Below are 12955 nucleotides of genomic sequence, written 5' to 3' on the forward strand. Positions count from 1 at the left end.
ATGAGCAGGCTCTGGAAGTGTCTGTAACTTATCCAAAGGCATACAGGTAGTAAGTGGGGAAGCCAGGATTCAAACTTCGATCTGTTTGACTTTAAAGTCCCCACTTTTCTCCCATATGACCCTGTCCAACATTTATGCCTATGACAATCACATAAAAATGTATACCAAAGGGATTTTAAAATGACAAAGCAGTATTAATGTAAGGTAGTAACTTGAAGTATTAGGATAAAATAAAAAAAAGAATTTCATTCTTTCTGTCACTAAAAGAATCTAAAATGATAACAAAACCTGTATGATCATACTTAACACATTGTATGCGGGAAACGTATTTATACGTTTTACGTATTTATACGTTCTACCAGTGTAGTAGAGCACGGGACACGTATTAATACGTTTTTTATAGACTAGTGGTAGAATGTGGGTAACGTATAAATACGTAAACTAAAGTTATCGTAATTTTACTGAACGTTGCCATTTGCGCAAAAAATTAGCAAAAATGGCCCGCGCCACCTGTTAGCGCGCGATAAAAACTACCCGCAAACAATGTGTTAAATACAAATTCCATATGTGAAGACAATGAACCTGCAATGTCACAAGTTGACCTGGGTGGGTTTTCTCTGAGGTACTTTGCTGTCACTGACATCACAAATAGGTCTGTGGGGTCAGATGGTGAAGAGGTGTACACAGTGCTCAGACTGTATCATTTTTTCAAAGGGGCTAAAATTCCCTTAATATGACTATCTACAATAATAAAAGCATAATATGCTAATTAGACTGGATGTCCTTCCAGACAACCTTCCGGACGAAGCCAGAGCTGCGAGGGAAGCCTGGGTCCCGGGTGCCTGCCGGTGGCCGGAGGGAAGTCCGGGTCCCGGGTGTCTGCCGGGGGCCAAAGGGAAGCCTGGGTCCCAGGTGCCAGAGGGAAGCCGATGCCGGCAGCTGGGGGAAGGAAGGTCTACTCTTGCACAGATTTCGTGCATCGGGCCTCTAGTTACTAATAATAGACTACTATAATTATGGGTGATTCTATTAGAGTATTTGGTACTGTATGACAGAAGTTCTAATACTCTGCTAGGGTTGACAGAGTTTTTCTTTGAGGGGTTGGGGGATATGCATTTTATAGGACTGTATTATTTATACTGTTCTGCACTTGCCTTTTTCACTAGCACAATATCTTAGCTATCTTTCCACTGCAGAATTATATGCAAGGCTTCTAGGTTTAACACTATGAAAGCACCAACACTTACTTAACCATATAATTGATGAACATTACATGGTTTTACTTCCTTTGCTGTTACAAACAATAAATACTGCAGTGAAATGGTACATAGATTATAGAAGAGAGTCCTAGAAGTGAAATTGCTAGGTGGAAGGTAAGAGCATGTTTTTTCTTTTTATTGTGGTTAATTCTCACTGAGGATATTATTTCCATGGACATTTAGAGAGAGTGAGGGGGGCAGGGGAGAGAGAGGGAGGGAGGAAGAGAGGGAGAGGGAGAATGAGAGGGAGGGAGGGAGGGAAGGGGAGAGAGAGAGAAAGAAAGAGAGAGAGAGAGAAAGAGAGAGAGAGAGAGAGATTAATGTGAGAGACACATCGATTGGTTGCCTCCCACATGCACCTGGATTGGGGTCGGGGATCTAACCTGCAACCCAGGCACATGCCCTTGACTGGGAATCAAACCCGAAACCCTTGGTGTCACTGAAACTACTAAGCAACACTGGCCAGGGTGGAAAGGGCACTTTTAATTCAGAGATTTTTATTGTTGGATGATCACTGTCTCACATCGTCAAATAAACTGAATTTAAAAATACCATGTGAGTTTCAGAAAAAGAAATAATAGTAACCTATGTTAAAATAAATCCAGAAATATGCATTTAGGGCTAATCAAAGAAGCAATCCCAGAACCCTATACAATAATATTAGATTTAAATAGGAGAAAAAAGGTTACATATTTTATCCTTATTTAACAGGTACTTTAGCTTGATAAGTAATTAAATCTGTCAGAGAAAATAGAAAGCAAGATACATACTGCTGCACAAATTGTATGCTTTAGGAGTTGAAATATTGTCCTGTCCATATAAGATAGCCAAGCTCTTTGTATCTTGAGAGCTGAAATATCTCTACGAGTTCTGAGAGAAAAAAAAGAGGTTAAGATTTATGAAGTTGTTTTCATTTTCCTAAAATCTTGGGGAACTCTGAATTTATGCTTCCTCTTCCCTGCACCTCCCCACTCCCACCCTAAAACTGACCTAACGAGGAACATTTATATGTGGTCATTGGAGTTGGTTATTTGCTGAATCTAGTTAGAATGGGGATATGAAATACTTGCGAATATTTCCATTGAGATTAAAAAACCATTCTGATAAAAACTTTATCATCAAAAGGCATATCTACATATATAAAAAGAAGTAACATGCAAATGAGGTCTGGACTTCAGAACAGTCACAACCAGGGCCCTGAGCCTGAGAGAACAACACGCAGGTGCGGCCCGGAGCCTGAGAGATCAACACAGAGGGGTGCCTGCTCCAAGCCTCCGAGGCGCGGCTGGGGGCAGGCCCCCAGTGAACACACACACACACCCACAGGGGGCGCCTGCTCTGATCCTCCGAGGCGCGGCTGGGGATAGGCTCCCAATGGACACACACACACACAGGCGCCTGCTCTGAGCCTCTGAGGCCAGACTGTGGCTTAGGCCCACTCCCCATGGGGCAGGCTGGGCTGAGGAGCCCCCACCCCCACCCCCAGTGCATGAATTTCATGCACTGGGCTTTTTGTATATTATAAATAATGTATGAGGAGACAAACTTGTTTTCTAAAATCATCCATGACCTAAAATGATTTCTCTGTAGTTAGTTCTTAAAAACACTGTCCAGCCCTAACTGGTTTGGCTCAGTGGATAGAGCATCAGCCTGCGGACTCAAGGGTCCTGGGTTCGATTCCAGTCAAGGGCATGTACCTTGGTTGCGGGCACATCCCCAGTAGGGAGTGTGCAGGAGGCAGCTGATCTATGTTTTTCTCTCATTGATGTTTCTAACTCTATTCCTCTCCCTTCCTCTCTGTAAAAAATCAATAAAAAATATATTAAAAAAAACACACCACTGTCCAACTGCCCTAGCTGGTTTGGCTCAGTGGATAGAGCGTTGGACTGCGGACCAAAGGGTCCTGGTTCAATTCTGGTCAAGGGCCCTGGTCGGGATGCGTGCAGGAGGCAACCAATCGATTGTTTCTCTCACATCAATATATCTCTCTGTCTTTCCCTCTCTCTAAAAATCAATGGAAAAATATCCTCAGGTGAGGATTAACCAAAAAAAAAACAAAAACAAAAACAAAAACTGTCCAACTATTTCAAGTGCTAAGAAAATACAATGTGGAATTGTTGAAGTTTATAGTAAGCCCAATTTTCTTCTGAGAGCCGATTACCAGCCCTAGAAAAGAAACTCCTTTGTGATCTATGCTTGAACCAGGTTCATCCTAGTCAGGCCAGATAATTATTTTACTTTTGTTCATATCCCAGCACTGGCAAGTCACAGGGATCTCCTTCTCCCCAACCTCCCAACCCCATCATTACCCCACAGGGCTGCAGGCACAAAGAGAGGTATTCCTGTATAGCATCACTGTTGGCTGGCAAAATGCAGACTACAAGGTGTAGAGTAGAAAAAGCCTGGAGTATGGAAACAGTCCTTTGAATCTGAGTCAATGCCATTTATTAGCTGTCTGACCTTCTGCGAACCACCTACCTTTTCCCAGTTGCGGCGTCCTCATTTATAAAATGTAATAAGACAGCTTCACAGGGTTGTATCGGGATCAAAGAGATGTGCATTAACATGCTTTATAAATTATGAAATACTATCCTATGTAATAAAAGGCTAACAGGCAAATCGACTGAACAGCCGAACGACCGGTTGCTATGATGCACACTGAACACCAGGGGGCAGACGCTCAATGCAGGAGCTGCCCCCTGGTGGTCAGTGTGCTCCCACAGGGGGAGCACAGCTCAGCCAGAAGCCCTGAGCTGGGCTCACAGCTGTTGAGCGCAGCGGTGGTGTGGGAGCCTCTCCCGCTTCTGTGGCAGCACTAAGGATGTCCAACTGCCAGCTTAGGCTCGCTCCCTCATCAGTCGGACATCCCCCGAGAGCTCCTGGATTGCGAGAGGGCACAGGCCAGGCTGAGGGAATAGCCCCCCCCCCATCAGTGCATGAATTTCGTGCACTGGGCCTCTAGTAATTTTAATAATTATCCAAAAGTAATTTGAAAACACACAAAAATCTATAATTGATAAAACAAGAAGTGTTTGATGTTAGCTAGGTAAAAACTGTATGTAAACTGTCCAGTTGTGGAAAACGATACAAGGTGAAATTTGGCTACTCACGGTCGTACTGGCTTTGTCTTTTTAGTATTTGGCAAAGGTGTTTTGTGGCCTTTTACCACCGTTGGATCAGCTGATTTTCCATCACTAGTGGCCCCTGCCTTTGAAGAACCACTCATTTTTCTTATAATGAAGTAATCTGAAACTATATAAATTAAGCATTTGAGGTCATAATTTGTATTATTACATTGTTTGGATGAGACTCAAGTGTCATTGACTGTTGTACTAATTCCAGAACTCCTTAAAAAGGAAGGCATCATGTATCTCTTAATATTCTTACAGTTTACAGTCTTTGTGTACTAAAAATATTATAAGGAATGTGGGAAAGACAAAGGAATCTATCCAACTGCCTTCTAACTGGTCTCCCTGTCTCCAGGATCTTAGTCTTCCTTAGTCCTTCATTTTCCACTCTGCAGCTGGAGTTAACTTTTTAGAGCAATATCCCAACCTCATCACTCCCCAACTTAAAATATTTCAGGGCCTGGCCGCAGTGGCTCAGTCAACCTATGAACCAGGAGGTCACGGTTAGATTCCGGGTCAGGGCACATGCCTGGGTTGTGGCCTCGATCCCCAGTGTGGAGTGAGCAGGAAGCAACCAATCAATGATTCTCTCTCATCATTGATGTTTTTTTAAAAAAATATATTTCTTTATTGATTTCAGAGAGGAAAGAAGGAGAGAGAGATAGAAACATCAATGATGAGAATCATTGCTCGGCTGCCTCCTGCTCGTCCCCTACTGGGGATCGAGTCCTCAACCCAGGCATGTGCCCTTGGCCAGAATTGAACCTGGGACCCTTCAGTCCGCAGGCTGACGCTCTATTCACTGAGCCAAGCCAGCTAGGGCTCATCATTGATGTTTCTATCTCTGCCTCCCTCTCTGAGATAAATAAAAATATATTAAAAAAAAACAACACAAACTCTTTCAGGGTCACCTCATTTCCTCCAAGCTGAAGTCCAGACTCCCAAGTATGCCGTTCTAGCCTTTTCACAATCTAGTTCCATTCTCTGTCAAATCTCAAAATACCAACTTTCATCAGCATTCCTTGCTACACTCTGTGAGAACAGGAACTTCTTGCCAAAATCAGTCAATGTTTTACAACTCCGGACTGCTGATCAGGCCATGTCCTCTACCTGGAATGACTTCCCTGCTACCAGCAAACATCAATTTATCCTTGAAGATGCCAGCTCACTGATGTCTCTTAAGTTTTCCACCTTTTGTTTTTTTACAGAACTGCTCACTCCTGTCTCCAAGGTCCCATAGTGCTGTATATGTTTTTCTTTTAGAGTACTTCTCATATTGCATTATTATTTATTTTCCTGGCTGTCATCCTACTAGTTCATTGAAGGCAGGAGGCATATTGCTAACTATGGACTCCCTAATGCCTAGCAGAGTGCAGGGTTTTCACATGCTAGTCTAAAAAATTTCTACCCTGATTTTGTCATGGAATAGCTGTGAAACTTTGGGCAAGTCCCTTAAACCAGCGGTTGCCAACCTCATGGACCACCAGTGGTCCGCGGACCACCGGTTGGCGACTGCTGCCTTAAACTCTCAGTAACACAGTCCCCACCTTGGTAAAGTGAGATGGTGTGTACTAAATGATCTGATTCCATCTCTGATTTTCTATCCCTTGATGCATTACTCCAATTTGGATGCAGTTCCCAAATTCTTGGTCACTGCTTAGTCTCTTCTACTAAATCAGGGGCTCTTTCTCTTTTCTTTGGGTGTTGTGAATCCCTAAGGGCAGACTCCTTACAAGAACTATGCTTTTAAAAATGCACAACATAAAATATGTAGGATTCCAGAAAACTTCAATTATATTGAAATCACTGTTGCACTATTTTCAAAAACCAAATTACAGAGATATGTGCCTTCTTTCTGCATTAAATAAAATGAGAGCTCTAGTCACTATTGTACTTGTGAAGTGGTAAATGAGCAGAAATGATATCTCAAGAAATCTTCCATGACTAGAACATGATATGAAGACATCTGCGCTTTCTATTAATGACCAAGTCACAGGTACTGCTGATATTACTGTGGTTTGTTGCCTGCACTATAATGGAAAGAAATGGTAAAGTTCAGTTAGAGGTTAGTAAAAATAAAGTTGTAATTTTTTCCCATCCAAGTTCACATACTTCCCAAATTAAAAACTCCTGTCCTAATTTATCAATATACTTCACATTTTTATATACATATGTCATTCCATTACTAATGCAGAGTCTTCTCAATATTTCTCCTTAGGGATGTGGATGGGGGTAGCTTGGAACATACAATTCACTTGAGAAGGAGAAAAGCAGCCTTTAACATCTGGCACTCACAGCTGGGATTTGGTGTTACACTGGCTTCCTAACCACACCCAATCCAGAGCAAAGCCCGTTTCCTTGAACTTGCCCCAAAATCACCCAACGAAGCCCAAATCCTGTAATAAATCTTTCTAACACCCTCTTACTGAGATGTCCCACTGTGTCCCAAAGTGTGCGTTTTCCTTGCAGCAGTGAGAAATAAACCCAACTTGTTAAACCACACTGGTGTTCCAAGTGGTCTTTGACTGGAGGGCAGTGATGCCACCACACAAACCTCCCAAATCTTCCGGATGCCTGCCTGGGTGGCTTTACACTTCCTATGGGGTTAGGACATGAAATACAGGATGAAATATGAACACCCCCCCCCGCCCCATTATGACACATTAATACCAATTATTCACGCAAGATCACAGGCTTTAAACGTAGACTAGCTAGGTTTGATCCTGGCCTCCCACTTTCCTTCTGTGTGGCCTTTTACAAATTACTTCTCTATGCCTCAGTTTCGTCATCTATTAGGTTGGGAACAATAATCAGGCCCATCTACTTTGGTTGTCCAAAGTGTTAGATAAGTATGTGTAAGTAGTTGAGGGCTGAGCTGGGCACATAGTAAACGCCGTGTTAGAGCTTACTATCCTTGTTAATAGGATAATTATTACTTATTACGTATTAAGGGACAAACGATTGATTGCCAGTGAGGGGCATGCACTTAAGTATATCAAAGAGAAGACTAAAGGACGTAGCAAATTAGTTTAAGACCTCAGAACTCTAGCCCACCGTAAAAAAAAAAAAAAATCTGAAAACCTTTTGAGAGGTAAATCCAGGCCCCCGAAGTCGGCGGCTTCTGGGTCCGAGGCTTTCCAAGCGGCCCAAGGCCCTTCGGGCGCCCTCGCCCAGAGACCTCGCGCACAAGATTCTCAGCCCACGCCGCTAGGTGGCCAATCAGGCCTGCGAAAGCCGATTCCCAGCGCCGCGAGGCATCCTGGCGCCTCCCACCTCGCTCCCGCTAGTTCCGCCCACACTGAGCCGGCGCTTTCTGGCCGCTTAGCAACCACCGGCGCAGGGGCGGAGCTTCCGGGAGGCGGGCTTAAGCTCGCCCGTCGCGCGAGGCGCGACGCGCGACGCGCTGCAGCTTAGCGACGTCGCTTCTCACCCTCGCTTCCGAACTAAGCTTTCGCGGGACCAACTCGACTGTACCACCACCACCCGCACGGCGGCCCGCTGGTGGTAGGAAGAATCAGGACCCTATCCGGCCGCCGTAGCCGCCTCTCTGTAGTGGGCGGGGCCTAGGTCGGGGTGACCCCGCCAGAGCCGCCGTTGCCAGCGACATGTTCAAGGTGAGAGCGTGGAGCCCGGTCACAGCTGTCACCGCTCCCTCCCGGTATCCCGGCGCCTCTCTGGGGACCAGGCCCTACTCGCCCTGAGGTTCTTCCCGCCTCCGGGCCGGCCGCATCTTGGTGCCGCGGTTCATTCACCTGTCCGCTCGGAGCCAACGGCTGCCGGGCGGAGGCGTGAGACTCCGGGGAGGGTGGGTGGGGCCATTTGGGTCTCATTCTCGTGAATAAAACACTTTGAAAAACTAAAGTACCCCCCAAAGTACCCACCCTCTCCCCGTTGTGCCCTCTTGGGTTTGTGGGTAGGATGAGGCCATCTCGGAGCTTTGCGGGGTTCAGCTTTGGTTGCTTGGCAGGGTCAGATTTCAGAACCTTGTGTATGAATGGGGGAGGGCCACCCTCTTGAGAAGCTGCTGTAGGATGTTGGGGGTTGCTGGCTTAGGAGAAGTTGGGTGAGGGGGGAAGCTGGAGTTTTACTCTCCTCCTTAATGAACATTATTTAGTGTGGACAAGTCGAACTTTTTTTACATTTTATGAATTCGTGTCCTCCGAAAGAAATTGACTTGTACAGTGAAGACTTTTATCGAAAATCTGCATTTTAACAAAGTTATTATTCTACTACTTAAAAAAGTAAATGATAGTTTCTGTCTTGAAAAACAAATCACAAGCTACCAGAAATTTTTCTGCAAAAAGCATAACACCCATAAAATAATGCTAATGAAATTTCAAAAATATTGCTCAAAACTTTTATTGAGCTCCTGCAGTGTGCTTTGGGTGCATTAATATAGGCTATAAAACCAGAGCATAGATTTTTGCCTTCTTACCCTGGCATTGCCATTTTCTAGCTGTGTGACCTTGAGCAAGTCACTTAACCTCTTTGTACTTGTTTTTCTGCTAGTGAAATTGTAATAGCATGTACCTCATAGGGTTGTTATAAGAAATAAATAAGTTAGTGCAAAGCACTTGGAGGTCTCTGGCACATAGAGTTACCATCTAAGCATTCACTTTTATTTTGTCTTCAGGCAGCTCACAGTTTAGTCAGCATGAGATCCCAGACAACTTGCATTTATTTAATTTGTGTTGAACACCTATTATGTGCTGGAAGCTCAGCTCAGTTTTAGGGCTGCAATGACAAAGGATATGCTGTGATCAGTTTACATGGGTATCAACAATGTACTGTGTGGTAGTTAAAAGGAGAGCAGGATATACTCTGCCTAACCAGGACTTCTTAACATGTGGTCCTCATCCCCTCAAAAGTGTTTGGATAGAATCTAGGGAGTCCCTGATCTCTGATGGAAAAATAATATATTTTTTACCAGTCTCTAACTGAAATTTAGCAACTTCTCCTATTATGAATGTAGATAACTGTGTCAGTTATCTATTGCTGGAGAATGATCCACTGCAAGTCAGTGCCTTAAAACAACTGATTTATTCTATCTGTGGGTTGGCTGGGCAGTTTTGCTGGCATCTGCCAGCGGATGAATTCAGTTGGTGGCTATACTACAAGGTGATCTTATTCTCAAGTCTGGGGGCTTGGTACTCCTCAATGTGCCTAACTTGAGCTTCCTCACATGGTTCCTGGGTTACAAGAGGGCAAGTCTCAATGTGCAAACTTATTGGCTTGTATCACATTTGCTGATGTCAAGACAAGTCACATGACCAACCCCAGCGTCAATATGGTGGGGGACTACATAAGAGCATGGATATAAGGAGGTGTGGTTCAGTAGGAGCCATTAATTTATTAAGCTACTATAGCAACAAATCACAATAGTATTAGCAGTACCTGTCACCAGTAGAAGTCCAAAACCAATGCAAGTCATAGACTTTTTCACATCACATTACAGTTGTTGCACATGTCATTTATGCTCATCACTACTTCAAAATGACAGTAGTTATAGGACTCACTGTTAGATCTTTTTATTTAATGAGCTAATAATGAAGCACATATTACTATATCAGATTTTGGGTTTTAAAAATATTTTTAATAACTTGCAATATAATTAGTGTTTTATGCAGTTAGAAGCATTACTTTGAGAAGGGGTCCAGAGGGCTCACCAGACAGCCAAAGAAGTCTATGGCACAAAAAGGCAAGGAACCCATGGGGACTTCAGGAGAGGCTTCAAAGAGGAGACATTTAAGTTTACTGATGAAAGACTAGTAGGAGTTCCTGAGTTGGATGAGTTGTGGAACATTAGCACTGGTATTCCATTGGGGGCAATGCCAGGAACTCAGTTCTGCTGTGTCAAGGGAAATATAGAGTGAGATAAATAATTCAAATATGTAGTTGGAGTAGAAAAGATGCAAGAAACCTTGGAGAATACCAACATACAAGGAGTAGGCAGAGGAAGAGGGGAGGCCAGAGATGGAGAAGCAACTTTTTTTTTTAAATTTTGTTTTATTGCTTAAAGCAGTGGTTCTCAACCTTCCTAATGCTGCGACCCTTTAATACAGTTCCTCATGTTGTGACCCCAAACCATAAAATTATTTTCGTTGCTACTTCATAACTGTAATTTTGCTACTGTTATGAATCGTAATGTAAATATCTGATATGCAGGATGTATTTAGGCGACCCCTGTGAAAGGGTCGTTCGACCGCCAAAGGGGTCGCGACCCACAGGTTGAGAACTGCTGGCTTAAAGTATTACAAAGAGTATTACATATGTCTCCTTTTTTTTTTTCTCCCCTTGACCTTCCCCTGGCCTCCCCTCCCCCCCAGTGTCTTGTGTCCATTAGTTATGCTTATATGTATGCATACAAGTCCTTCGGTTGATCTCCACTCCCCCCAACCCTCCCTGGCCTTCCCGCTGTAGTTTGACAGTCTGTTCGATGTTGCTCTGCCTCTGTATCTATTTTTGTTCGTCAGTTTATAATGGTCTTAATGATCCATAAATGAGTGAGATCATGTGGTATTTTTCTTTCATTGACTGGCTTATTTCACTTAGCATAATGCTCTCCAGTTCCATCCATGCTGTTGCAAATGGTAAGAATTCCTTCTTTTTTACAGCAGCATAGTATTCCATTGTGTAGATGTACCACAGTTTTCTAATCCATTCATCTGCTGATGGGCATTTCGGCTGTTTCCAGATCTTAGCTATGGTAAATTGTGCTGCTATGAACATAGGGGTGCATATATCCTTTCTGATTGGTGTTTCTGGTTTCCTGGTATATATTCCTAGAAGTGGGATCACTGGGTCAAATGGGAGTTCCATTTTTAACTTTTTGAGGAAACTCTATACTGTCTTCCATAGTGGCTGCACCAGTCTGCATTCCCACATAGAGAAGCAACTTTTGAGAAGTAGAAGCACAAAACAGTGATGTTTAGAAAATTAAGGGAGGAAAGTTTCGAGAAGGACAGGCTATGCTAGGATACTTTCAGCTGGGAAAAACCAGTTGTTTAAATAGTAAGGCAAATTATCTCACAAAGTCCAGAGGAAGGGTGGACTCTTGTGGGTCAAACATGTTATCCAGGACCCAGTCTCTTTTCTTGGCTTTCAGCAGTAAGATTGATTCCCCTATGGTTGCAAGATGACTGTAACACATGCTTTCCCACTCACTAGAGCAAGAGAGAGGTGGCAAAACTGCCATGCTTGGATTATGCTCTTTCTTCAGCCTGATTGGACCAACACAGATCAGGTGTCTGCCCCTGACCTTTAGCGATCGCTACGGGAATGCTGTGCTCTGATTGGCTTAGCCACAGGATCATGTCTGAATACGGTCACTTTACCTTAATCACACAGGAGAAAGGAATTCATGAACACTGGGGGAATGGATATGTAACCAACAATGTCCATTGTAGAAAGATAGGTTAATTGAATTTGGAGAAGTTCATTGATTTGGGCAATTTGGAAAGCTTTCATGATACAGGTTTACTGATGGAAGTGAAAGCTAGATTAGTATGGTTGGTGCTTGAGAGATGTATAAATGTGCACAATGTTTGATAAGCTTGATTGTCAAGCTAGAGGGACATGTTGGGTCAGGATTCTAGAGTTGTCTTGTGGTTGTTGCAGTATTTCAAGATTTGACAATGTTTATGGCCTAGGGAGGAATGTGGGGAGGGAGCTTTTACAAGAGAGAATTCTTCAACTTTAAAAGGAGAGATAATCCCTCCCTCCTGTGAGATGGAAGGAGAAGGATGACAGTGATTGTAGACTAGTGGTTCTCATCTGGATGGTACTACCCCCTCTACGTACTTGGGTTGTTCTTCACATCTTTAATTTAGTTGTGTTGAACATTTATATAATGAAATCTAATTCATACATATCTTTCCTTTTTGTTCTCCATTATGTTACCATCAAATCAGTATACTGGTCTCTTTTTTGGACTTAAGTGGGTGATAAATTTTATTTAAAGACTAGAGGCCCAATGCACGAAATTTGTGCAAGGGGCCTGGCCTCTGCTACCTTGGCAGCCGCTTCTGCTTCAGCCCCCGCCCACCGTGTTGGCTGCCTCTGCCTCGGCTGCCTTTGCCTTGGCCCCCTCTGCCTCAGCTTCGTCTGGAAGGTCATCCGGAAGGACATCCGGTCTAATTAGCATATTATGCTTTTATTATTATAGATAGCAAAAGAATTACTTTGCCTAGCCGGCTTGGCTCTAGGCTTGGCTTAGTGGATAGAGCGTTAGCCTGCAGATTGAAGGGGTTTGATTCTGGTCAAGGTCATGTACCTCGGTTGTAAGTTCCTTCCTGGCCTGGGCCCTGATTGGGGCACGTGCAGGAAACAACCAATCGATGTGTTTCTCTCACATTGATATTTCTCTCTGTCTTTCCCTCTCTCTGAAAATCAATGGGAAAAATATCCTCGGATGATGATTTAAAAAAAATAAGGAATTACTTAAAAAATATTTGTCATAAAATGGTGGTGTTAGGTAGATGTTGTAGTTGAGAACCAGCACTTCTCAAACTGTAATGTGCATGTGACTCTTCTTAAAATGCAGCTTCTAATTCAGTAGTCTGAGGTGGG

The 12955-nt window shown here is 43.5% G+C and overlaps 2 protein-coding genes across 4 annotated transcripts in view; one reads left to right on the plus strand and one right to left on the minus strand.

The window, feature by feature from the left end:
• Nucleotides 1–7620, minus strand: part of CUNHXorf58 (chromosome unknown CXorf58 homolog) — a 42408-nt gene extending 34788 nt beyond the window's left edge. The window contains exons 1-3 of the mRNA XM_036305895.1: nt 7469–7620; nt 4370–4511; nt 2030–2129 (exon numbers count right to left, since the gene is read on the minus strand). Coding sequence (XP_036161788.1) covers nt 2030–2129; nt 4370–4485 — 216 coding nt within the window. The 5' untranslated portion in view covers nt 4486–4511; nt 7469–7620. The remainder of the gene's footprint in view (nt 1–2029; nt 2130–4369; nt 4512–7468) is intronic.
• Nucleotides 7621–7742: 122 nt separating this feature from the next.
• Nucleotides 7743–12955, plus strand: part of APOO (apolipoprotein O) — a 58227-nt gene continuing 53014 nt past the window's right edge. Inside the window, exon 1 of one of the 3 annotated variants that reach the window (XM_036305772.1) lies at nt 7743–8001. In XM_036305772.1, coding sequence (XP_036161665.1) covers nt 7993–8001 — 9 coding nt within the window. In that variant the 5' untranslated portion in view covers nt 7743–7992. The remainder of the gene's footprint in view (nt 8002–12955) is intronic. The other 2 variants (XM_036305771.1, XM_036305770.1) reach the window with 2 other exon arrangements.

Source organism: Myotis myotis, unplaced genomic scaffold (assembly GCF_014108235.1).
Source record: "Myotis myotis isolate mMyoMyo1 unplaced genomic scaffold, mMyoMyo1.p scaffold_m19_p_4, whole genome shotgun sequence".
NCBI classification, from domain to species: domain Eukaryota; kingdom Metazoa; phylum Chordata; class Mammalia; order Chiroptera; family Vespertilionidae; genus Myotis; species Myotis myotis.